Here is a 25,973-nt window from a genome sequence, read left to right on the forward strand (position 1 = left end):
GATGTTGCAAAGTTATAGCTGAGTTTACCTGAATGTCTGGAAACACGCTCGCGGTAATCAGGGGTAAATGTTGTATACATATATACTATGTTATTGGCCCTGGCTGCAAAGTTGAGTGGCATACAGTGTTCCCGGAGCTGCAGAGTTAATAGAATCTTGAATTTGATGCTAGGAAATGTCCAACAAAAGAAACCCAATAACTTAGAACTAGACAAGAACATTGTCCCAGACTAATTTATAAATCATCCAAACACCTCCTTCGTCTCCAACGGATCTCGCCTCCTATTTCCCCTCCCTTCCGTCGTGAGCCCTAACCCACTCCTCTTGATAGTTCTATCAGTCACCCCAACCTGCCTTGTCGCAAACCGCGATGCTTTCCGGAGGCGTATCTCTCGTCGCACCTGATTGGGGCTGACGAATTCTTTATTCTCATAAATTACCGGCCCACCGAAACTCCCCTCCAGTATCACAATGGGTGTCAGTACGAAGCGCGGGCCGATCTCGACCAAGGTGATATCAGGTGCGCTACCCTTGCCAACTCGTTTGGGTTTGTGCTTTGGTATCTCTGCATTATCTTGCTCCACTTCGTCGCCCGCCGCTTTTATTGACCCTACGCCCCCACCCTCCGACTCGCGAATTTCAAACACTCGTATCCAGATCTTCCCGTCAACACCAAACACGCCAATGATCCGATCTATAAACGGCTTCATACCCCGCACCCCACGTCTCGGTACACTGAACACACTCCGCAGCATTTCCCTTATGAGGCCTCTGTACTCGTTCCCACTCCGCACCACAGCCGCCTCGTCGAACGTCTTATCAAAAACAACTACTCCACGTCCGCCTTTGAGGCAATTGCCGGCAAACCCGGTCCCCATCTCGCCCATGGTGTGAAGATTGCTTACGGAGAATTTTATGGTGGGGCCATTTGGTGGTCGCGAGATCCAGAGGTAGAGGTCCTGCCCGTGCTTCTTGGCTTCGAGGAAGAAAATTACATTACACGAGTGGAGGTCTGCAAGGGAGTTGAGGAGGAAATTGTAGCCGGCTGTTTTCTTTTTCGTGTCGAGTTTGCTTTCTTTGTGTGTGTGGGGGAGTAGGGAGGTTAGGTCTGAGAGAAGGTGACGGTGTCTGGAGGATTGATATAGGGTTAGCTTTTTATCACAGTCTTATGTATCTATGCATAGACTTCAGCCATAGACATAACCCCGTAGGAACGAGACTCAATGGTTAACCATCCTGAATATCCCTTCACATACCGGTGCGTAACTCCTCTCGATGTCAGCATGAGCACTCGAGTCTTAGGCATATATCCGGACGGAACCGACTGCGACTTAGTCTCTACACTACCCCCAACTCCATCATGTCTATAACGCTTGTCTTCGTTCTCGTAGTCATCGCTATCGCTGGTTTCGTCCGGATGGTCTGGCAGATCAGCCATAGAGACATCGATATTTTCCGCATCATCGTGGCTGGCAGATACTTTGATTTTCTTTTTAGATAGGGACTTGTATACAGAAGCCATTATGCAGGAAGGCTTTATGGGACCAAATTTTCAACAAAAAGAGTGACTGCAATTGAGGAGGAGTAGTAACTTATGGATCACCTAGACTTTGTCAACAACCATTTTTTTCGCGGCAGAATTATGTTTTCTGAACGAGAGTTCACCGCCTTTTATATCGTAACCTTTGAAAACCAACACGTGACTTGACAATGCGTGATGTTATTCAAGTTCTCACCAGAAGCATTTATTATATACTGCGTAGTATGCAATTGAACTAGTGGCTAACCGCCAGCTAACCAATCCTGCATCCTGCACATCAAAGCCTGAAAATATGCGAATGGAAAAAATATTCAAAAAGGGTCAAATCCATGAGAAACCGGGAAAACGAAGGCGAAAACAAAATTTCATCCCATTGTGAAGCCATAAAAAAAGGAGAATAACATCGTTCAACCCGGAACATGGGCGTTGCGTATACATGTCTCGGATGTAGTAGTTGAATCATAAATTATAGCGAGCGAATGCAAAATTTGTTAGGTCATAAAACATTTTTCAAAATCTGCCTCCTATTGCCCTCTAACCCCTGAATTTACCTGCCGTACCCGCCGCCATAGTGTTGCTGGGGATGAGCCGGCGGATATCGTTGGCCCACATGAGTGTCTGGAGGAGATTGCGCCGACCCAGGATGCCCATGCCAAAACTGACCACTGCCCTGGCTAGTTTGACGCTGCAATCCATGATCATCATGCATATTCGGTGGCAGCATTTGACCATATGGCGGATTCACCCTCGGGTCATATGCGTAATTCGGTTGGCCTGGGTGGCTTGCGTACACATTGTAGTTTTGGGGTGGCGGGCCCATATTCGGTTGGTACATACCCTCCGGTGGGTATGGGGGCTGTTGGCTGCGTGGTATGCTTGCTGGGGGGGGATGAGAGTTTGGGGACGGACCTGGATGTCCGCCGGAATAGTTGGAACTGTACTGTGGCTGCGGGACGGATGGACGTGAGTTATAGTGCGGCGCTGGGTGTGGTGGATAGGTCCTTGGGGGTGTTGTCATGTTCGAGCGTGAGCTGTGTGGCTGTCGTGGGCCCCCTCGATGGGGGTTGGGGAATAGAGGAGGCGCATTTGGATCTGGGTGGATGATCGTGATTGGGTTGTTTTCAGGCTGAGGGTTTTGCACGGGTCTCGGGGCGAATTGACCGGATTGCGTTTGGTGCATTGGTAGCTGTTCGTTTGAGTGCTGTAGTTGGCCGCCATAGGTATTCGGCGATACATGTTGGACATTGGTTTGCTCGTAATGATACTGGCTATTCATACTTGAAGCAGGGGCGGCTTGTTGGTCCGTGTAAGCTTGATGAATCCGCATATCGACGTCTGTGTGGTAAGCAGATGAAGAGTCTTGCTGACTCTGGTAGGGTGCTGCTGTGTTCGAGCTCACGTCTTGCATTTGCACGTTTCCTTGGTCTAGCTGATCATCTTGATGGAACTGAGTGGATCCAGACATGAATTGAGACTTCAAGTTGGGGTAAGGACTCGCTTGATCCGTAGGTGAATAGCGGACCTGGTTCTGTTCCTGTTTTGGAGATGTTTGTTAAAAATCAGTACGCTTGCAGGAGGATTCAGGGTAGGAGGAAATTAACGCAATTCACCATTTGCTGGTTCGATTGGGATTCACTGGAATTCTGGCAGGCGACACGGTGGGCAAGATCCGAAGCAACCTGACCTAGTATTCCTTGACTCGGGGAGCGGGACTGCTGTTGCCGCTGTTGTTGTTGAGAGCTGGAAACTCCGCCAACCGGTGTACTTTGCGTTCCTGCAGATGGAATTTGTTGATATTCTTGTCCTGACTGTGGAGTAGTCTGTGAAGTATCATATGGGGTGGTCTGGAGGCGGTTTTACGTATTATTAGACGCAATTTTTTGCTTCTGTGGAAGAAGAAACGGAAATGTCAAGCAACAAACATACGGGAAAGCTTCCACCTGACTGTCTCAAATTGCCTCCACGAAGGTTCAACAACTCCCTTGTTGCTTCAGTCGTATCCTGTGCTGGTATGTTGCCCGTAATGGGTGGATGATACGGTCCAGGGCTGGCCACAGACTGAGGGGTCGATGAGGGTGTCGGGATAAAGGGCTCGGTGGGAACTTCCCATTGCGATCTGCCTGTTGCGCGCTGTACGTAATACCATTTTCTCGAAACGCCCTCCCACTGTGCAAGCCTTATTCGGTTGAGAGACAATTTGATAGTATCAGCAAGAACCTCTCAATAAGCGTTGAGGGGTGGCTAGGAAGAGATGCATACCAGCCTTCAGGCAGCGTCGGAGGAGGCGAAGATGGACCGCCGCTATCTGTAGGGGTCAGGATGTGCGATGACTGTGCGCTCATTCTGATGATATGGATATGTCCTATTTGTAAAGTCCTCGTCAAATCCCACAACCACAAGATTTGTTCCCGCTGCCTGTAAATGTACCAAAAGGACCTGAAGTCAACAAATATTTATGATTTAATCGCAAATGCAAATGCAAATGCAAATGAAAGGGAAAAAAAGAAGGAAATGAGCAGATCGGTAATTGGAACGCTTCGGCTCTGTTGAATCTAGCTGTGGAGGACGCAGCAGCAAATCAAAGCGCATCAGAGCACATTGACAGAAGCTAGCGAGCATGAGTCGAACAAACCATGCCACGATAGTAGTTGCAGGGAACTTATCGACAGCACACCGGTGTACAACACACAAAGGACACACATTAAAGAAAAGGGCTGGAAGGCAAAAGGATGGGATATCGGGGAGGTTTGGAGATGTCGTCCCGTCGGAAAAAAACATACGTTTTGTATTGGAACTAACTGATAGATGGAGATGGGTATGTAGCTATGTCACCATGTAGTTAGCTACTGACGGTTAGCTCAGTACGTGTACATACTTGCTGGGCTTGATTTGGAAAATGACGGCTTGTATCAGGAGAGTCTTGCAGCCAACCCAATATGAGCGAGAGAGATGAGAGGACTGAGGGTCGTAACCCACCAGGCTGGCCCGCCTTTACATACAGTGTGCAGGTGGGTAGAATTCCGCGGGTTCAAAGACAGCAATGAGTTGGATATCAGGCGATTTCTCTCAAGCTTGTAATGGCCAACAGCCAACCTCCCAGGGAATCCGCGGGTAATGTAAGGAGGGGCGGGAATAGCTGGCATAAGAAGATTCGCCGGACTATGGGTAGACCGGACAGGATATCTCAAGCCCGCAGTGATCAGCAGCAAGCAGGGCTCGATACTGGCTAGAGAATGACTTTATGTAGCTGATAGGAGGATGAAGACGTTTCCTTTGTTCTCAACATCTGGTCTGTCCAAGGCTACCGGTGCGAGGTTGCTAGCTTTGTTCTTTAGTTCACTGAGATTGCGTCCACGTGCATGCTGCATCAATAACGCCTTACAACTTGAGAAATTATTCTGATGACATCCATTGTTCCCAATCTCGGCGAACGCCTCCCTGACTGTTATTGTGCTTAGTACGAATGGTGTGTTGAAAATTCGAAGGAAGGGAATAAGTTGCTAGAAAAATAACCTAAATAGTTATTATAGTTATAGACGCTTCAATATCACGATTGACTTGCCCACTCACCAGCCGACCCTTATATCTTTCATATTGCATGGTTCGAATGCATTTTCCTTTACCGTCAGCCTGTGTTACTTGCACTCGCACTTCAAAAACATCCATTGAACCAATATTGTTACATTGGGAGAATAATTGGGCCCCTGGTTGAGTACACAGTGGGGCTCAATATTATATTACCACAAAAAAGCTGGGGCAAAAAATCTGCAAATAAATCATGCGCAGTACAGAATAGAACAGATCGAAGGATTTTTCTTTTTCAATCCCCCGACGCTAAATGAACTCCGGTGTCCCTTTTCCGTATTCAGACTGCCTGCTCCTGTCTTTTTTTTTTTTTTTTTTTTTTTTTTTTTTTTTTTTTTTTTTCAGTGTGGCATCCCAACCCATCCTAACGCCAGAGCTTGCCCATTGATACCGAAACCAAGAATAATCAATGCAATATTGTTTCAGCCGTGTATACTAACTAGTATACATTCCGGCTATTTGCCCAGAGTATCCTATATTGGTACAGAAACATAATAAACAAGATTTTAAATGAATAGATCACGCGAAAAGCGTAAGCGAATAAACTATGAAATACGACTTCAACGAGATGTGGGCAGCAATTTGGGCAGTCATGGATTACCAAGCATAAAGTTCCACGTCCTCGGCGTCCCGCCCGTTCCAGTCCTCGTCATCGGTATCGTCGTCCACAACGTTATCGTTCGTCAGGAGATGGTCAGCGGGCCGTAAATTGTCCACACGTATCTCTACCACATCACACATGCCGTGAATGAACTCTCCTCTATCACTTGAATTGGTTTGAGCATTGCTATGTTTGGTGAATGTCCGTCGCTCGTCGTCGCTGGATACGACGGATTGCTGGCGGGCAATTCGTGTACTCTGCCTCCGCCATTGAGGAGCTGGTGCTTCTCTCTCAGTGCTGGAATACGATCCAGAAAACTCCTCACGGGTATATCCCACGGCATGGTTTTTTTTGGGAATCGATTTACAACACTGATTGGGCGGTGGTGACCTCCTGCGATATGTCCTTTCTAATTTGCTTACCCATTCTCTGCGAAAGGATGCCCTGTCACGCCATCCGATTTCAAGGATAGCTGATAATATGAGGACCCTCAGATTGGGTAAATACGGTGCCGAACGGATCAATGAGTCGAAGAATAGCATGGCTGTGGACATCTCCCATTTTCGCAACCGTTCTAGTTTCAGGATCTGTAGCGAGGCTGGCCACGATGGAACTTCAGAGTCGTGGAGAAGTTCATCAAAGTATGGAACGACATCATGGGCAAATGAGACTGGTGAGGTGAAATTCAAGTTTAGAGTGAATACTTCAAGATGTGGACATGATGTGGCCAAGTCAACCATGAAGGACATGTTGAGATGCCGGTTATGTTCGAGCACCAGTTCACAAAGGTTCTGGCCTCGACGGACGAGGAAGGTGCGAAGGTTTGCAGATGTAACATTTTCGCAGTTGACTAATTTTAGTGACCTGAGGTTCAGGTCGAGAAATGATAATAGATTATCATCGACATTGTAACATCGATTGAATTCTAGCTCTTGCAACCCCGGGAGCAACGATAGGGCAGTTGCGAAGAGGTTTCCCGGTTTTGATTCGGCCTCACCTGAAGCATTTCCATCAGTATTGTCGTTTATTGAGGAGATGGGAGGCAGGTTGAGGAGCTGTAAACTCCTCAAACTCATAAACGCTGGACGACTGTGGACCGCTGCTATCTCCTGTGGCTGGAAGCGCGGTGATGACAACAAGAATTCTCCATTCCAAGCCCAACTGCGAAGACGGATATTGCTTGCATCTAGAGCATCAAGAAAATTTCCCCACGTATTTAAGCGCTGCTTCGCATTCATGAAAGGGGGCATTGCAAATTGTGTGGTATCGTGGAGCCGTATGTGCTGGAGTTGAGGCGTGAGAGCAATCAGTTGTCCGAGGTTAACATGGCGGACGTGATAATGGCGAAATAGGATGTCAAGCCGTTTGATTTTGTTTCTATAGTTTGTAAAAAGATTTTCCTGTGGTTGCTCCAACAAATGGACCAAGCCCGCCAACCTGGATGGAGGGAAAAGAGGCGGCGAATAGTAGAGAGCTGCCATGGCAGGCTCAAAAAACTTTCGACAGAGACGCGACGTGCTTAATAGCCATCGAACTGACTTGGTAGCATCAGATAATGCCTGAGTGCTAATCGGGGGGAAAGCATGATTGAAAATACTGAGAAGAACATGATAAGGGAGATATTGCCAAGGTGGAATCACCCCAGATGACGCTATATGTGTTTCATCAACCTCCTCATGGAGCCTCTGCTTCTTGGGCGTTGGGGTTTTCGGAGTTCGCTGAGAGCTTCTGGAAATCAGTGAGCTTTTACGGCGAGAAGATGGTGTTCGCGACTCGATTCTGGGCAGCAGCTGTACAGTGGAGCCGCTTTCAACTGTAGCATTAGATGGTTGATGAGAATCATAGTCTTCACGGTAGGCTGGCCGACGAATGGACAAGCGGAATGCATCTGAGCCATCATCATCCGTTTCATCAAGGAAGGACAAATCATCGTCGGAGCTATTCTCACGATACGTTTTTACCCTCTTTCGGCTTGAGCGAACTGGGCGCGATGAGAGCTCCCGCGGACTAGGGGGAAGCGGTCGAAGTGTGGGAGCCATAGGCACAATAAAGGAGATTCAAATCTTAAACCAATGAAACTGCATTGTTTAGGGATATCCTAGACTTGATCGGACTCAAGCCTGTGGTAGCATGTTTGGAACATACAGTGAATTCCAAGCGGAGGGCACAGATAGTCCCTCCAATAACAATAATATTATGATTCCACCCGGGCATACAGTTGAACGGTGATCTAATGGGGTTCAAATTTTCAGCTGGTAAAGCCTCAGGTTGGGAGTTTGAACCAACACCAGAGAGTCCATGACAGGGTTCAAAGTTGAGTGAGGCTCAAAAATTGCACGCTGTAACTAGTTAATTTTGACTTCCTATTTAATTCAACTCTACTCCGTAGTGTGGTCAGAACTAGATTCCTATAGCCATAATCTCAATCATTTCAAAGGTTTTTCCAGAAAATACTTTTTCTATATTCTCAGACTCTAATAGCTAACTCTAGTCTCTACTAATATAATTCTATCTTTATTCTGTATTGAGAGTGATGAGAGGTGTTTGGCCACCAAAATTTCTTGGCAAAAGCCTATATTGTGGAGATGTTTGTATTGAGATGTTTGTATTTTGAACTATTTAAATTGACTCCGCTTGATACGATCGCTAACCTCCCTCGATAATGGCCAAGTTAAGCAGGATTCGAAGCTTCAACGCCGCACGTTATTTCAAGGTCTCGTTGGGCGAATTAACTACGAGCCGCCCTAGCAACACGGCAAAATGGTAATTTCGAATTGGATGACACCTCTCGCTCTGTTTTCGGAGGCTTAACGATGAACAGCCAATACCGGATGTGGGAATCTCGGACCGAGTATTGATCGGGTTTACATCGATGGGATACGACGCGAATATATCCTCAAGACAGTTAATCTTCCTCTTTACGAGCCGCACGACACCGATGTCTCTTGAAGGGAGCTTCGAGTACTTTGCAACTGGTGGGGGTTGCGGTATCTACAAAGCCTCATGTGACTTCGGGTGGTGGTGAAATAGTATTCTACTCGAGGCATATCCTGGAGGATAATTGCGGCAGGTGCTTTCCGAAAACCGTGTTGCAGAGTATGTTTGGGAGAAATGGCCCCTTCATATCGAAACTTCTCTGAATCGCTTTCATGAGGCAAAGAAAACTCAATGGACATGAAATCCTCGAATATCGTTTTTGACGGCGAAGGGAATGCGGTGGTTATCGACATCAGCGGCTTTGGCGGGATAACTCACCAATGTTATCCCCCGGGGGTTTCAAGATGAGATGTTTTGCTTGGTCTTCCGTTTCAACAACGTTGACTTAACCAGATAGACAATAGGCTGATTGCATAGCGGTTGGATGTTGGCGTGTAAACTATCAAGTAATCAAGTATCATGGCCAAATAGGCTAGTTACCCCGCAAATTGAGTGCCCCTATTAGAAACGGCATTGCTCCAAGAGGCCAAATACCCAATTAAGTACGGGGATAAAAAGTAGATATTTAGCTTCTTTTGAAAGTCGTAGATATTATTTATCACTCTATTACTAGTTGTATTTATATATTGTTTGAGTGTGAATCCATGGGCTACCAGATATCAACCAATCATGTAAACACCATTTAAAAGGTAAAAGGAAGAAAAAAACTAGAAACTATAAGTTCAAAAATACAATTCTACTTGGGATATTTGTAGAGTATACTAAAATATATACATCTATTACTCAGTCTAATATATCCGCAAGAAATCCCCTCATATTAATGGCACGCTTTCCCATATCTGCGTAGTCTGATATAATTATATGGAAGCGGTGCAAGAAAGCCTGCGGCCATAGAAACCAGAGCAGCACCCCAAAAATAGGGGTCAGATAAGGAGACAACACCTCCAGTCAAATGATAGTCCACTACATTTTGGACTGCTTCCATGCTGGCCATCGAAATCATACTCATCCCTGCAGCTGTTTTAAGAGCCTGCAACCAGGCCAGTTTATCGCGTCCAAAGTGGAGTAGAAAAGTTTCAGCAGTCATAGAACTTGCAACGCCAGCCGCCACTAGCGAAAAATTGTCAGTATGTGCTACAACGAGACCCAAATGTGTCGAGAAAGAAAGGAAGGCAAAACAGAGCAAGACATACTAGATGCCCCCATAACGTAGCCGACGGCGATGTACGGATGATATGCCTGTAAAAACCACATACAAGAAAAGTCACCTATCGTACAGCCAATTAAGCAGCGCAGTGTGTTGAATACGGCTCTTTTCCAAACAAGCCTCGATTTCCAAAAATTTAAGGTAAGTGGGGATGGCAAAAGGGCTGGTGGCGAGCGATGGCACTGTCGGTTTACCTTTGATGATGTCGTTGCTATTCCCAGCGTCGTGCTGGGAATATGGTGTTTTGACCGGAATTTACAGACAACATTCCCCAAAGACGTGAGACGGTTACCAGATTGTTCGCTATGCAAAACATGGACCCCAAATAACAATTCATGGGTGACCCTCGTCCTGCTCATATACCTTAACGCCCACATGGTTAAAAGTTGTGATAGGACAAAAGGATAGTAAATCAAGATATGGTAATTCGATTATCAGTGACAGCTATGGTGCGGTGTCCCTGGACTTTTATGTTGCTTCGCAAAGTTTGAAAGACGGGGCAACGCTAGGAGGAACCCAGATATAGCAATACGGTAGAGGGTGCGGCGATCTCGGCCGTTTCGCCTTATGCTTTCAGTGAGGATAAGCAGGGTAATCCAGAAGAAGACGGGCCGGAGAGACTGAAGTTGGGATGCGGAAGCAGATCCAAGGGAAAAAAAGTCAAGTAGGGTCTTAATAATTTCGAATGATGTAGTATTAGCATCGATGCAGAAGCTATATGGCTGATCCAGGAGGATTGAAAAGATGAAGCAGGGATAGCTTACCGGAAGCCAGCAGCAGGAGCTATGAAGGAGAGCAGATGCAACGGGTGAAATCAGCGAAAACCGCGATGAACCAGTGAGATGTGACTTTGGACTAGTTTTAGAGTCTGCGGAAGCCTTGTGCTCATTGTTTGAATCACAACAGGATGCCATAAGTATGGTTCAACGGGAGATTGCTGGCTGTGTCAAGGAATCAATATCAGGGGGTATCAAGAGCTTATAAACAGGATCCAGGACCTATGCCGACAATAGAGCAGTCTCGCAAAAACCACGCAATTATTGCGGTCTGGACTTCAAACGGTTATGGATTAGATCAGAAACTGAGAAAGCAATGAGCGATTTGTGCGGGTGATCATGTTTGTGGTTGTATTTAAATGGAGCCGCCGAGCCGCCGCCCAATTTATTTAGTCTCAGTCCCACGCATGCTAACGTTACGCAGAACAATTTCATCATCCTCGTAGTAAACTCTTCGAAATGAATTTCAATAATCAACTTCATCTATTCAACATTTCTATATCATGAGAGGTGATAGATATCTTGATATCACTGATTTTTATTTCTATATCTCTACTTTTTTCTCTAATCTAAATTCATTTAAACTACACCCAACTCCTGTCATACTAGCTAAAACACACCCACACCATTCAGAGTCACATACATATGCACGCCCACCACCTCGATACAGAGTTAGAGGTTATGATTAGAATTAGCTAAGGGGTTAGAGCCTGAGAAATATGAGTCAAGTCATTATATTTAGAGGAGTACATTAGTTAACTAGTTAGTTGTTCAGAGGCGTGCATTAATAATCTTTCATGGTACATTTTAGTTGAGTCGATCTTGATTGCGATTTTGAGCCACGCCGAAGGTTTTTCCGGCCGAGATTGTTAGAACGACATCTTATGCCAAATGCAACAAACAAGGCATGGTTTCAACCACTGTCCAACAACACTCAAGCCAACGAATTAGCATTCCTTTGGCCTTAAACATCTTAAATTTCCCATTTTCACTAATGTCCACCAATGAGCCTCATGGTGAACCCGTTCTCCCCAGCTCCATTAGGGCTCCCTGCACCTGTAGATGAGCATGCAGCAAGGCTCAGACTATCAACCTACAAGCCACAACATCTGGTGATCAGACAACCAAAATTGAAAGCTTTCTCGACCATCTACCTTACGAGGGAAAACAAAATATCATACCTTTCATTACAAACTGTGATGACGATAATCGTCTCTTTGAGCTTTCTGAGCGCCTGCAAGCAACCATTCCTACTAAACGTAGATGTCCGCTATGAAATCTTACTGACATTTCTACGTCAGTGAGAGTACGATTTACCCCGATAATCACTCCATCACCCCTTGCAGAAGCAGAATATCGAACCATGGAAGTTGCAGCTCATATGATTGCGCGTAGTCCACGATACTCAATCAAAGCTGAATCATAATTGTTTCAAGAATTACCGGTGTATGATCACCGGGGTATATGACTATAGACACGTGCCTGGGAAATTTCCAGACAGTATAATTCAAAAAACAGGCGCTACCGATCTAGTTCACATAGGCAATTACCAAACTAAAATTCAGCTTAGTGTTGCATCTTGCTACTCGAGTGTCAATGCCTAACCTCAATTACAGGAACAACAATTGGCTAGAATATGGGAGAGCCTATATACCTGTTTCCCTGGCATCCGCTCTCACACCAATTTGTCTGCAGATACGATAAATGACTATAGCAATTTGATGACTCTTGAGGCTTCACTACATATGGTGTTCGGCAAATTTGAGATAGCTCTTGATCCAACGGTGCGTATCGCTCAGGTGTTGTCCAATAGTACAAACTAACCATACGCTGTAAAGTGAGGAAACAGCTATCGGGTGATGATTTACCGTCCCATTCTTACATTTCTGCTCGAGATCCTTCCTCAACCGAATGAGAACAATGAACACATCATCAAGTTTGAGAAACATGCCGACTACGAACTGCCTAATCGCGTGTTACTCGGTACGCATGCCGCAGTAGCGAAGATACTACATGCAACCGGAATGGCCGAGACAATTGAGAAAAATCTTGCGTGATCGAGAAGAACTTCGATTCCTTGCTTAAGATGGAAGTACAGATTTAAAACGGCTTTTATTACTAGCATATTAAATGAAAGGAGATATTGCAATAGCGGTGTATCGCTACGTGTCGCTCTTTCTCCATCCCTAGACCAACGACGCGGAATTCTGTGCTCAGAGACAGTGTTTGTCAATGTCGATGAAAACTTAATCAACCGATACGTTAGAAGCATATGCCATTTCTGCTGGACGGCTGAGTAGTTGTATTAGATGCTAGCTACTGTGGATTAAATGCTGTGCCTTTGGGCAGAAGTTATCTTTAGGAATGAAGTGTATAGCACTTCATCTAGCTTCTAAACAACAGGTCCAGATCGTTCATGAACCCAAACCCTTCGCCCACTCTTCCACCTCAAACACATACTGCAGCTCATATTGGTCAATATTCCTGTTCGATCCGAATATTTAACCTTTCAACCCTCATTTCAACGCCAAATTACCAATGTTTTGGACCCACAGATTTTGTCCGCCAAATGCGGATGACCCGGGGTAGTCCTACGGATGTGAAGGTATGTGATGTGACAAGAGTTGCAATTGGGTCGTTTCAAGATATTACATCTAACATTTTTCAAACCTCTCAGGCGAATCCCCAAGTACGCTAAGCCTGGAGAGATAGGCTACCAAGAGCTAGCAGCATATATGGGTAACTAATGCTAAGCAGGGGTATCATAGTCGAGTTGTTTTCAAGTTGTATGACAAGGAAGGAGTTACGTGAAAATTTAAATGTAACGCAGGGGTAGAGATACATAGACTAATATTTCTCCAGGATGCACTGCGATGGCCATCAAAACGTATTCAAACGCGTAATCGAATTTTCTACTTGCCGATTTCAAGGCAAAGTAAAAAGCTTCTGAGAGGACAAGCCAGCGTGTCGACCAACGACACTACCTTTGATAGAAATTTAAGTTCATGAGCTCTAGAAACAAAAAACACAGGGAGGTGACTCAAGACAATGATGAAGTGAAGCTTCAATTTACGGCTCTCCAACTAAGAGATCAAAACCCGAAAAATGTAGGGAGATCAAGTTGGAACCAATTAATGCGACAGTTACGACTGCGTGTAATTTTTGAGTGATCCTTTCTGGTTCTCAACCTTAAAAGGGTGGAGATGTAGATGCTTTGGAGAATGTCAAGGATGAAGACCAGAATCAACTGTGCTACGCATTTGCATTGTGTCTGGATAATGATTAGCTCCCAAGCTATTGGAATGAAATACTGCTTAAGAGGGAATCGATTTCTCGTTATATATAGCGTCACAGTTGCTTATCAGCTGTTGAAGCACCATGGAAATTACAACACCAACAGTTTGCCATAAAGGAAGGCAAACGGTGAATGCACAACTTCACACCTTGTTTGAGCCTATAATAACACTTTCGAAGCAAATGATATATCTTTTCTACTTCATCTCAAAAGTATCTACTTTGTTTTTATATCACTTTCTAAGAAGACTCCTGCAGTATATCCGTCAAGCTTTCGAGTTACAACAGTTTAAACCTTGTCCCTGAGCCGAATCCGAAGATGGGCGCTGAAAGTGGTACTATGAAGCTGAAGTGGGATCGCGCAACAGAAGTGAAGGTAAATATAGTAAACAAATTGTTAAGCTATGGCAATTTCCCCAATGAACTGTACCTCTTCTACTTCCACGTATTACTTTTGTTTGCAAAATAATGATTTACATAATTTTTAGCTCCTCATGCAAATCATTAAAAACGCAAAACTGGGGAAGAAAGATCATGAAGAGCTCGCGGAGTATATGGGTAAGTCATCCGCTACAACTCCCTTTACGCGAGTTTACTGTTGAGATAATTCCTCAAAAATAACCCATACAATATTGCTATATGCCGCATTTAATAACATAGAGCAGGATGTACTCCAAAAGCAATTAAAGAACATCTATTTTTCATGCGGAAGGCCTCCCTTAAGGCAGAATCTAGCGGTTCTGGACCCTCCACCCCCGAGAAAGGGACAGGTGCAAAGCCCACCCCTGAAAAACGTACGCCAGCGAGTGGCAAGCTTGGAAGTAAGAAACGAAAGAGTGCAGGCGATGATGACAGCAAGACTCTAGTGGATGAGTCCCCTGTAAAGCAAGTCAAAACCGAATACTTAAACGGGATCGAAATCAAGGATTTATGCAAGGATGCCTGAGTTTAAATCCTGGGTTTAAATTCAGGAGCAACTTGTTCGGGTCGCCTAGAAGACAAGTCGTGGAAGCATGTATTAGAAATAGTGTACTCATACATGAGCGGATAATGGGAGAGTCAATGTAGAGGGGGCGTTAGTTGCTCGAGGACCTTTGAGGTGGTCCAGGGGAATGTTAAAAAGTACAACAATCTGAATCCGATTATTTCAATCTATTTCTCCTACAAATGTTGGAAGGGTAGAGATGAGAGTAGAGTAGGATGTGATGCAATCATGGCAACCAGTAGGCATCCAGGTCCATTCCTGTTCAGAAGGGATAATGTGCTTGATTTCCTGGAGCTTATTGTTGGACGGAAGTTATGTCTCTATGGTATAAGCTTTTCCAATTGCCGTAGGAGTGTGCAGCCCGTGAAAAGATGCAGTGAACCAATAACATTGTGCATAAGAAAATCATAAATCAGCGCCACACTAAGGGCAGGATAAGAAACTTAACCAGATCCATTAAGCCTTCCCACCTCAAGAACAAGCGGAAGAGATCAATTATTGAAGAGAAGAAAAAAAAAGTAAAACTCCAGGAAAAAGCAGGTGCCACGTCATTTTCAGAACCAAGCAGCGAAATTCCATAAAATGTATAAGATCAGAAAGCTGATATTTTACAGTATACCATTCGCGGCCCGCACTCCTGGGGAACTGTTGCGTTAAGCATACTCCGTGGCGCCAACTGCTTCACCGTCGTTAACGTGAATTTTGCCATAACCATCGGCGAGCTCCGCCTTCGTAGGGTTCATGAATTCACTGTCACTGCATTCGTGTTGAGCCTCGTCATCTGTACGCCGCTTGTAAGTAACCTTGCCATGTGGGAGAGGAGGGGTAACTCTCGCACGTTTAGATAAGGTACGCATGTTATGAACCACCATCCCATCAATTGGGAAATCATCTTCATCGTTGTATTCGTGTTTAATAGTTTTTATATTCGAAGTGGGGGAAATGTAAGCCCCAGTTTTGATATCTCTTTTGCCAGTCAAAGTGACATCCCCCCCGCGCTTGCGTTTTGCGGGCGTGCGGTTACGGGGGTTCGGTGTGGCTAGCTTTGTTGGAGTGGAGGTAGGAGTTGCACTTTTTCCATTTTTGATGTGAGACTTGATTTTGACCAGACGCTCAGTAATAGCCCGAGGAGTGGGTTTAGCCTTCGGGTCGTCGCCGGCTGTCTGAAATTAGCGTGTGAAAGTAAAGGAGTTATATAAAAAGTGGGCAATTCATACGCCATGCTTCGGACACGCTTGTTGCATCCACGCTTAGTTCGTGAGTTTCCAAAATTTTCAGCAGCAACTTGAGGTAAAATTGTTAGTGAAAATTGTGAAGCGCAGATATATTAAAAAAAAAAAAAAAAAAAATGAAAGTTTTCATTTAGGGATAAATTTGAGTTAAAGTAGGCCATATAAATCAATGGAATGAGTAGGAGTGAAAAAGGGTTGATTGGTATTCTGGTGATGTGAAATAACATCTCTTACTTGCTGGTCCATCTCTGGGGTCCATTTGACCATTTTCGTAAGACGGGAAGAGTATGAACAGGGTGAATGTTCGAAAGATTTGTATAAAATGAGTCCACTGAAACACAAAGGAAAGGATATGTAAAAAGGAGAGAAGACGGGTGGATTAGAAAGAGAGCTGGAGGTTGTGGAATGTTATCATCAAGGCTTAGCACGAGATGAATATTGTAGCTTTAGTGAGGAACAAACTGAGTTAGGTTAAAAAAAGAGAGAGGGAGGAACAGAGAAAAAGGTGTTGTTAAAGTAAATAGAAGAAGAAATTGTCGGAGCAAAAAGTTGTGATTTGGAAGGTCAGTGAATAAATCTTGCATGTGTTATTGTCAAGGCTGGCAGGATGGAGGAAAAATTTCAGTGAGAGGAAGCTCAAAAGAGCTTGAAAGTGACAATTTTACGAGAAAAGAATAAAAGGGGGCTGAAAGCTGAGAGTGTTGATATTCACCTTTCCAGGTATTTTCATAGGAGCTCTAACCGTCTCAAAAGCCTGTGAAGGCAACTGATCCCATCCTGTTGGATTTCAAGGCATGTAATTAGGGGTGTAGCATAATTACTTCTAACCTCAAATGAAAGATCTTGCAAATCATTGGCGACTCTGTTCCACAGGTTTGAGTAGGGGATCCATGAAACACAACGCGGTTCCACTACAGCCTGCAAGCTTTTCATCCGGGGAAGTTCCTCGATCCCACATAACTAAGGTTTTGATGGATCAACATTCTTATTTCCCGCTCCCGTCTTGGCAAAACCCTAACTACTTCAACCCCAAGAGAAGAGAGCTAGATTCCTTCCTTAACCGAATACTTCCTTCCCGGTAGATCCTTAAGTGCACCCTTATTACTTCCTTTCTTTTGTAAATCTATTTATTTTTATTTCTTAAAAGAGGAGATTTCGTTTATTTTCTTTTTTAACACTTAGAATCAATCAACCAAGGAATCAATTCAAATATAACTAGTTCTTCAATTCTTGTTCCTAATCCTTGAAGAAAAACACTTCTCCGGGGCTTGTGAAGTTGTAGGCTTACATAAGATCCCTTTTGCTTGAGAGCTTGTTTCTGGTGCCCACCTCCTCGGAATCGATTTACTCGAGGATCCTATCATTACCACTGATAAGCTGAGCCCGCTAGAGAGCGGACGATTGGTAGAGGAGTTAGTGGAAGGGAGGATCAGGAGGTAAGATAGAGGCGACCGAGTCCTCCGAAGTACAGAGAGGACAGCCGGATGACATCCTGAAGTTCACGACTAATCCTGCCCCATCAGCAAAATCCTTGTTCTCAGAAGAAGACCTTGAAGTGCTCCAGAACTTTAGTCCTGCAGAAGCCTCAGGGATCACAGCCTTTATGTCATATAGAGCTGAAATTAAAAAGGCTGCCTCTGAGAGGCATGAACAAGAAAAAGGAAAGAAAATGAGAACCAATATCCATTCTCTGATGCCAGGAAGTTTAGTAATGCTTAAAGAAAAAGAAAGAGTGAAACTCCAGAAGCATTGGACAGGACCCTTTGTGGTTGAAGGAAAAACCAGTGAATGGGGACATTCATATTCGATCACCCACCCACGGGGTGGAATGTTCCCATTTAAGATCCACCTGGATCATATAAAGGCTTTCACACCAAGGACCTCGTACCTCAACCCGGACAATGCCGACGAGGAGCTTTGGACGGAGAAGGATACAGCGATCCGACGCCCAAATCTGATGAGGAGACGGGCTGTCCTCGATCGGGAGGCCCCAAAAGGAGAGAGGACTGAAGAGGAAAAGGGAGACAAACTCTGACGCAGAGATTGAGGATATCCCCTATCCCATCCTCGTGCTCTTTCGTCTGATTGAAAGCTGAAGCCGCGTGCAAGGGAAGTCAACGCTGGCGCCTTTTACAAATATTGATCCCACCCAGTTTGATCACAAACCAAGTTTCATCAATGATCTATCTTATACACCTGACATGTTCTTTGTTACATCACCATCAACGATTCACTTGCTACATTCCTCTCCGCCTGTTCCTCCTCGAAGTTCATGTTTGCCTAAAAGGAGCCATCTGCTTTTTAGGCTCGCGTATCTCGAAACTTATTATTGATGTCAATCAGTGCTTTTTAACTTCCTGTTAGTTGATATTTTCGTAGAAATTTAAATGCAAAGCATGTGATAACTATATCTTGCAAAATCTGAATTACCAGTCTCATTGAATACTGCTAAATTAACTGAGTTGCTCACTACAAACCCAGTCAAAATATCCGATTCTTACATCATTCTTGGCGTGTTGTCCGCGCACAATTTCGCAAGCAAGGTGACCCTCATGTCCCAGTTTTCACATCGCCAGGTCGTCATTGAATTTCTATTCCTGCTTCTGAAGATTGCAGTACAATTTGGATGCATTTATTTCAACTCCCATTTGACACCACCATCGGCATTGCAGGCTTCTACCAGCACTGTATTAAGCCATGGGAAACTTTTGAAATTTTCCTCGTACCGGACGATTGCAAAAGCCAATCCAAGACATATCAATGGCATGGTCCAACCAAAAATATAGTTTTCTCTAATGTAGAATGACGACCTTTAAGTGGCAATTTATGTATGCTTCACCCTGCATGAAATAGTTTGTATAACACATGAACATTATTCACTTCACATTGGCCTTGTTGTTCCCACTGAATTTCCACTTAGATGTCAAGTCACAGCCTGATTAATTTATAACTGGCACTGTCCATGGAACGTGCTTCCTATTATGTAGTTTAAAGCCTCAATATTTTCCTAGATCCATTCCTTCTCTTGGATCCAAAACACCTCACTTCAAACTCTCAGGTATAGCTATCTCTCGCTCGTCCATATTATCCAATCGGGCTTGAACTAACCGTGGAACAACTTTTGTAGGTCCTTGCCGATCTCCGCGAGATGGGGATAAATTGGAATAAGGACTCCATCGAGCGATTCATCGGTGCATTACTGGCAGCGCATCCAGGATTTACCGTAAGATCTATATACCTTGCAGTCGTTTCTTCCCCGATTATTATCTATCTTATACTAAATCGATACATTAGCCGGATTACAAAACAATGGCAGTCCACTTTGGCCAAGGTGCCACCTACGACTCCATGAAATGTCGATTCCGCGAGTATCGTAAATTTGCACAGAGCATGCGTCAGGACAACCAAGAACTAGCTAATTCTCGAACTCCCATCCGCCGCACTACCAGCAGTGGCCGCATTAGCAAACCGAGCTCTGCAGTTAAAAGCGGTCGGATGCAAACGCCCTTGACCCCGACTAAACTGAGCAAAATGAAAACCGAGAACGGCTTTGACAACCCTATCCTGATCGATGAAGGATTGGATTGTTTCGTCAAACACAATAGTGAAGCCAGTATTCCTTATGAAAAAAACCCAGTAAATAGCACACCATCCCCGAAGGCAAAAATCCAGAACCATTTCATTGAGATAGGCAATTTGAAAAACGAGTACGAAACTAACAATAGCTTCTCAAGGGGATGTGAGTACGTGGCGGTCAATATAGGCCAAGAGCTAGCAGGGGCGGTGGGATATTCTAGTGGATACGCGACATATACTGAATACGACGATACTGTCTAAATTGGGCTTCTCGCTTGGTCTTATGGGTGACTCGTTTGTCCCTCTTGATAAAGTTGCACCCAGACAGTGTATTTTTTAAATATGCTATCAGAACGGAGTAGTAAGATCTTGGGATTAGGTTCGGGAGGTTTGGATGAATCAAAGATTAACTGTAGGAATCTAGGCCTCATCTAGTAACCATAAAGGAAATGAATTGATATTCGCTCAAAGTCCTCCAAAATATGCCTATTCATTGGGTATAACATTTCGCAATACAAGCCCCCAAACCAGTTTCCAGTATCGTTCAGGCTCAGACCTCATGTGTCCGACATGCGGACCATTGAATAATTCAGACGACACCTCCCAACCTCTCGCCTTTGCCTGAGCCACATTCTCTTCCACATGCTTCCATTCAACCAGTTCATCAGTTTTCGAGTATATATAGCATCTCTTCGCTCCCAAATCAATGAGGGTAGGGTCATTTATCTCATTCCCCGCAAGATCAATCGCATTTGTCTCTCCCCTTAGCTTACAAGCCAGCCAATGAGATATTAATACGGCCCAAATAACGCAGAACCCCAGCATCCGAAAGAGAAAAAACTTAGGGAGCCCGTATGAAAACGCCCTGGCGGTGGCAAGGAGGGCGTGTCGGCCAGGAGCGCTATCGAAGATTAGCGATTTGGCAGGGAGAGGCTTGCCCGTGGACCTGCGATACTCGGCGGCAACGTGATGTAATGAAAAAACCCCGCCATTGGAGAAGACGTGGAAATGCATGGGCCCATCTGAGGCACACAACACGCTAACCAACGGGACGACACGCAGACGGTGAGATTTTTTCGAGCCTCTGAACAGCAAATCGGTGGAGAGAGTTCTCACGCAAATGATGAGCGCATTTGGGAGGACTTTAATGTATTCGTTGACATATTTCGCAGTGTGTCGGGGTTGCGCGTCCATCCAGAATAGCAGACATATTGTCTCCCTAGGTGATTCAGGGGATGGGGACGCCGATGTCGGTTTGTCACGTATATATATAGTGGGTGACAGTTTTGTAAATGAAGAAAATATTTCGTCGAAGCGCTCCGGCAATGAGCCGGGCGTTGTGTTTGAAGCCATAGTAATAATTGCTTCTAGATATGCAATCCCTTCGTGGGTTCTGTGTCAACATCATCAGCTGGCGGCGGGATTCATGCACTTAAAATAAATAAATCTGGAGACCCCTAGATGAATAGCTTCGGTAACTATCAACCGGACCAGGCTCTGGAAATCCGAAGTGCTCCACCAAATCCGCCACTGAAAGTGCCGCTCATTCGAAATAAGCGACAAAATTGTCCCGTATCTTCTGTATTACCATCCAAGTATGTACAAGTTAACTATCCTATTGCAAGGTCCAATTTTTAACTCCGACTGACTACTGTGCGTTTTTGGTGTGAGGAAAATTATCCTTCTCACGAGTACGGAGTACGGCGGATCCTTTCAAAAGTTTCATTCCTAAGCACCTTGAGATTTAGGCTATCCTATAGTTAAGCTGTGGTGGTTTACTCAGGTGCCACAGGCAATAGCCCCCTTAGAACACTGCTGCGACTCTTGTTAAGATGTGGAAGGGAAATACTTAATGCTGGTTGCAATATATAACCCTAAATTCTTAGTGAGGATCAAAACTTTCGAGAGGATCTTCCACTCAGCTTATCATCTGCTTCTTGAGCTTACGCTGTACTACCACGCTAGTACCAGCTCTGTCCTCAAGTGATGCTCAGCTAACTCTTATGTCCGGTTTCCCTCGTATTTCCATGTCTCCCCAAGCAACGGGGAACATTTCGCGAACGCAGACTGGGTTAGGTTCTACTCCGTATTTCTGGAATGGTTGAAGATGAAGCGGCATGAGAGTTTTGCATTTTTTGGGGATAACTGACACCATGTTTCTCCTACCAATGGTGCATTGGTTACTCTGTGCCGCCCCAGTCCGTGGAATTCTCCGTATGGGACAGAGTCACCTCTTGCCCAAGTTCGCACTTGTCGAGTATTGCTTCGGTAAACTTTCAGCTTCCAAAAATCACATTACTGGTTATTAAATCTCTACCGTATGTCGTGTGGAATATTTTGGCCATAGCTCTTCGCCTGATAAGATACATTATTTTAAACCGTACTTTGAGGGCGCGATCGCCACTTAATCCTCGCTAGCATGGTATATGTACGTATTCTAGATATGCTCCCCCAGCCCCTAAGTAGCAATCATTAGGCGGAAGTCGAATGTAAAAAGAGATGTAGATCGTGACATCCACCTGGATATTCTTTAGTTATCTTATTGGCTCCTGTAATCCATGACTGTGCCAAAGCCTTCCTATTCCAAGTAACTCTGTGCCAAAGGAAAGGAAAAAGAGGGTTAAATGAAATCCACGTTATCCCATTGTGTCCTAGCTATTCTAAAACGAAACAAGCAAAGTCCAACTACATTGGGCGATTGGATCCATGCCCAAGTGTTCGACCCGGACTCCGTGCTTTCGGATCACTTTTGCTCTCATTATCGCTGGCAGACACGGGAGTTGATGGGTCTCCGGTACTTGCCCCTTTTCTTTTGGAGACTCCACGCAATGTTTGGCCAACCCCATTGAATTTCGGCTGTCCATCCTCCGCTTTCTCTTTTGCATCTTGTTTCTTCACTGGTTTAAGCGCATAGCCAAAAAACAGCTTACCAGACTGTAAACGGAGTGGTTGAGGCCCATTCATCCTGGGGTTGGGCAGGGGAAGTAGCGAAGCGTTAGAAGATGCGGCAGACACTGGAGTGGACGCCTTTGGAGTTGGTCCTTTGCTTCCCTTTTTATTATTCAGCCGTTGTCCACCGATAAGGAAGTTAGATGATATAGCCTTGGCTCCCTTTGTCGCGTCCATTGACTCAGGCGCAATGGCGGAGTAGTTTATTGACTGTGCCATTGTGCCGTGAGAATGAAGCATGCCACCAGCCGGAAGACTTCCGCCAATTGCACTCTGCAGCGTGCTTGGTTCGTTGATTCGTTTTGGTTCTTCGTATCCCACAGGGGTAGCAAAGTCTACTTCGAGGTCTGTCTCCAAGACTGAGATAGCATTTTTGGAGTGCTGTGGTTTTGTCTCGAGCACCGCCATTTCGTAGATATGGTCATTATATGAGAAGGTAAAAATGTCATCTTTAGAAAGGCAAGAGAAGTTGCGGAAGGCATTTTCTAGGACGGCCTTGGGGTCGCTAATATCGAGGAACGACGTTGACTGCGCTTGCAGTTTAATGTACTGACCTGGTGGAAGATCTGTTGATTTAATTTGCAAGAGATCTCCAGGTTCAAGAAGAAGGGTTTGCATAATCTAGAAGTTTCGCAGAGCATACAGTTAGCAAGTCGCCATATACATATTCCTTGTTTCCAGGACTGAAAGTTCAACAGTAGCAAAGCACACCCAGAATGGCAGATATATCTTTCCCTCCTCAGCAATAAACTCCAGAACTCCAGCGTGCGTCGTCCGGTCTTTCACTCGATTGTGAAGCTCAAAAAGCATGGGATATGTAATGTGAAGCCGTGTGAGCTTGTCCAGCGCACTTGGCGGCATGATGACTTTTCCGCCATGGTTGACATTTTCTCGTTCTGGCCCGGGAAGCATGGCCACGGGGTAGCATCTATAAAACTCATCAAACCGCCTAGATATGTATCCTGGATGTCGCATCATAGACGGAGGTAGTACTCCGTCCATCGGGTCATCCCCATCGTAAAAGCCCCCCTGAAACTGTTTGGTTTGAAATGTCAGCTCTCCGCAAATATAAACCGGATTTATGGAATATTGACAACAAGCTTACCATTCCCGCTACAGCAAGTATTGACGTCGCGTTAGCGGAGCTGTATATAGGAGTTACAGCTATATTTTTATTTACTGAGAGGGGATCTGGACAGAGGAAGTGAGTGGATTACCGCCGAGGCAACAAAACCCGATGGTTGGTTCGACAGAACCCGGATATCAGGGGAAAGGGCGCCAAAGGAAATCTAATAAGAGGAGAAAGATGTTGTAGAAACACGGGCAAGGATGCTGTAGTTCTTGCTGAACGTTGACCGTGAACACTGAGTACTCTACACTAGAGGCACCAGGCAGAGTAGGAATAGACTGACTAAGCACCTAACAACAGTGACGCAACCCGGATCATGACGGAGGGACATTATTCCGACCGGCAGCTTCATTCTCAACACCATGGCGTGGCGCAAGGATTATCCAGATATCTGGAATATACAATTGTTCCTAGCGTATAACGTTAGTTGACGCGTTGAATCAAGAATTTATCACCATGGCAGTTAGGTATTCACTACTCCAAGAATCCGCAATAGCATCATCGATCTCCGGTCGACCAAAGCGGGCTGGGGAAGACTTTACCCCCACAAACCATAACACTGATTCTGATGAGAACGGGCCGACATCTTCGAAAAGAGTTCGGTTTGACCCTCGAAATCCGTCCGCATTAGCCCCAGACGCCTTAGAGGAGGACGCGATCCTGGATGCCGACGAAATTGGTCATCGAAGACGCCGAGTGCGGCGTAACGCAGTCAACATTGAGGGCTATGATTCTGACAGTGACAATGGGGGGTTTGATGCTCGCATAGAGGCTAAATCTAGAGCTAATATGAACAATGCCTCTGGAGATATAGATGATATGTTCGCAGAGTTAGAAGAGGACTTTGCTACTGGTAGATCAGACGGCGTTACAACCCCAAGCAACAAGAAGCAAGTCCGTTTCCTACAGGATGATGAGATTGAGGGACAGGTACATGATTCTCGCGCCGGCGGAACTGTTACTCTTGATCTTGATAGTCACAGAAAAATGATTCAAGTGGCACTAGGTGAGGAAGGAGACAGTGAAAGCGAAGTCGACGAACAAGAACGCGCCAGGATCGGGTCAGACGTGGACGAAGAGCTGGGGGCTGGCGGGAAAAAAACACACGTGCCACTATTAGATGCTTTCAATATGCGAGCGGAGCAGGAGGAGGGGCGTTTTGACGAGGCCGGAAACTTTGTTCGCAAAGCTACTGATCCAGATGCTATTCACGATACTTGGCTGGAAGGTGTGTCGAGAAAAGACATGCGGAAGGCTAGGGAGGCGGCAGAGAAGAGGGAAGAGGAACGGCGAAAGATACAACTTGAACAGGATAGTATCCTCACAGCGGATATCTTGCACACGTTGATCAGAAATTTGGAGCGGGGTGAGACAATCTTAGAGTCACTCGCAAGGCTGGGAAAATGTGTCAGACAGAAGCCTAAGTGGCAGAACAGACATAGAAACCGACAGAGGGGTAGCAAGAACGGCACGGAAGATGAAGCAATGGGCGAAGATGATCCAGCTGAAATAGCCCGCAAGCGTGTTATCGAGGATGTCACTGAGGCTGCGGATATCCTGCTCAGCCGTGGCCAGTCCGAGATATATGACACCGAGCGAGAGCTATTGATGAGGCAATACAAGCGAGAAACAGGGGAAGACTGGGTGGACTCCTCGCGAGCGAAAGATGCTTCATCGAAAATAGAGACAGATGCGGCTCCGCTGTGGGAATATCGCTGGTCCGATTTGCGCGATGGAGGAGAGGCTCATGGTCCTTATGATGGTGCTATGATGGAGTCTTGGCATGTCGCTGGCTATTTTGGTGAAGGCGTTGAATTTCGGAAAGTCGGTACGACTGGAGAGTGGAGCTCCAGAGTAAGTTTTACGTGATATCATGATTGCTTATCGATTTCATTTGACGAAACCTGTACTGGCAAATTGGTGACTTGCCAGGATAAGGTTAGTGTATATAGTATTTGCAGACGAATTTACGGAATATATATCTACAACTAAAGTGGTATATCCGGTTTGAAAGTGGGTTCCTATACTCTTCAAAAAGGTCTCTGACTCGTGGACAATAATGCATTACGCTGTATTACTGATATACAAAGGCCATAAAATTTTGATATCGCATCCTACACTCCAAAATCAACCACAAATCGCAAGCCCAGAAGAAAGAAGCA

At 45.2% G+C, this 25,973-nt stretch overlaps 10 protein-coding genes across 10 annotated transcripts; 3 read left to right on the plus strand and 7 right to left on the minus strand.

Annotated features, from left to right (window-relative positions):
- Window positions 1–242: 242 nt before the first annotated feature.
- On the minus strand, window positions 243–1,522 carry HCAG_02072 (ribosome biogenesis protein BRX1; the record flags this gene model as incomplete). The annotated part of the gene is made up of 2 exons (XM_001544975.1): window positions 243–1,128; window positions 1,257–1,522. The coding sequence occupies 2 exons, from the start codon at window positions 1,520–1,522 to the stop codon at window positions 243–245; spliced, it is 1,152 nt and encodes a 383-aa protein (XP_001545025.1).
- Window positions 1,523–2,087: 565 nt separating this feature from the next.
- HCAG_02073 (predicted protein) lies at window positions 2,088–5,133 on the minus strand (the record flags this gene model as incomplete). The annotated part of the gene is made up of 7 exons (XM_001544976.1): window positions 2,088–3,074; window positions 3,151–3,384; window positions 3,467–3,716; window positions 3,800–3,955; window positions 4,340–4,363; window positions 4,472–4,699; window positions 5,111–5,133. The coding sequence occupies 7 exons, from the start codon at window positions 5,131–5,133 to the stop codon at window positions 2,088–2,090; spliced, it is 1,902 nt and encodes a 633-aa protein (XP_001545026.1).
- Window positions 5,134–5,722: 589 nt separating this feature from the next.
- On the minus strand, window positions 5,723–7,765 carry HCAG_02074 (predicted protein; the record flags this gene model as incomplete). The annotated part of the gene is made up of 1 exon (XM_001544977.1): window positions 5,723–7,765. The coding sequence occupies one exon, from the start codon at window positions 7,763–7,765 to the stop codon at window positions 5,723–5,725; it is 2,043 nt and encodes a 680-aa protein (XP_001545027.1).
- A 1,715-nt stretch (window positions 7,766–9,480) lies between these two features.
- Window positions 9,481–10,247, minus strand: HCAG_02075 (conserved hypothetical protein; the record flags this gene model as incomplete). Its single annotated transcript, XM_001544978.1, has 3 exons — window positions 9,481–9,773; window positions 9,857–9,902; window positions 10,065–10,247. 3 exons carry the CDS (start codon window positions 10,245–10,247, stop codon window positions 9,481–9,483), a joined length of 522 nt encoding a protein of 173 aa, XP_001545028.1.
- A 4,012-nt stretch (window positions 10,248–14,259) lies between these two features.
- Window positions 14,260–14,886, plus strand: HCAG_02076 (predicted protein; the record flags this gene model as incomplete). The annotated part of the gene is made up of 3 exons (XM_001544979.1): window positions 14,260–14,316; window positions 14,429–14,498; window positions 14,630–14,886. The coding sequence occupies 3 exons, from the start codon at window positions 14,260–14,262 to the stop codon at window positions 14,884–14,886; spliced, it is 384 nt and encodes a 127-aa protein (XP_001545029.1).
- A 692-nt stretch (window positions 14,887–15,578) lies between these two features.
- Window positions 15,579–16,424, minus strand: HCAG_02077 (predicted protein; the record flags this gene model as incomplete). Its single annotated transcript, XM_001544980.1, has 3 exons — window positions 15,579–16,084; window positions 16,143–16,209; window positions 16,392–16,424. The coding sequence occupies 3 exons, from the start codon at window positions 16,422–16,424 to the stop codon at window positions 15,579–15,581; spliced, it is 606 nt and encodes a 201-aa protein (XP_001545030.1).
- A 2,285-nt stretch (window positions 16,425–18,709) lies between these two features.
- Window positions 18,710–19,900, plus strand: HCAG_02078 (predicted protein; the record flags this gene model as incomplete). Its single annotated transcript, XM_001544981.1, has 4 exons — window positions 18,710–18,844; window positions 19,285–19,380; window positions 19,452–19,793; window positions 19,892–19,900. The coding sequence occupies 4 exons, from the start codon at window positions 18,710–18,712 to the stop codon at window positions 19,898–19,900; spliced, it is 582 nt and encodes a 193-aa protein (XP_001545031.1).
- A 319-nt stretch (window positions 19,901–20,219) lies between these two features.
- On the minus strand, window positions 20,220–21,086 carry HCAG_02079 (predicted protein; the record flags this gene model as incomplete). Its single annotated transcript, XM_001544982.1, has 1 exon — window positions 20,220–21,086. One exon carries the CDS (start codon window positions 21,084–21,086, stop codon window positions 20,220–20,222), a length of 867 nt encoding a protein of 288 aa, XP_001545032.1.
- A 1,332-nt stretch (window positions 21,087–22,418) lies between these two features.
- Window positions 22,419–23,594, minus strand: HCAG_02080 (conserved hypothetical protein; the record flags this gene model as incomplete). The annotated part of the gene is made up of 2 exons (XM_001544983.1): window positions 22,419–23,303; window positions 23,394–23,594. The coding sequence occupies 2 exons, from the start codon at window positions 23,592–23,594 to the stop codon at window positions 22,419–22,421; spliced, it is 1,086 nt and encodes a 361-aa protein (XP_001545033.1).
- A 673-nt stretch (window positions 23,595–24,267) lies between these two features.
- Window positions 24,268–25,871, plus strand: HCAG_02081 (conserved hypothetical protein; the record flags this gene model as incomplete). Its single annotated transcript, XM_001544984.1, has 2 exons — window positions 24,268–25,665; window positions 25,806–25,871. 2 exons carry the CDS (start codon window positions 24,268–24,270, stop codon window positions 25,869–25,871), a joined length of 1,464 nt encoding a protein of 487 aa, XP_001545034.1.
- Window positions 25,872–25,973: the final 102 nt, after the last annotated feature.

This window comes from Histoplasma capsulatum, genomic scaffold (assembly GCF_000149585.1).
Source record: "Histoplasma capsulatum NAm1 scaffold_1 genomic scaffold, whole genome shotgun sequence".
Lineage (NCBI taxonomy): Eukaryota > Fungi > Ascomycota > Eurotiomycetes > Onygenales > Ajellomycetaceae > Histoplasma > Histoplasma mississippiense.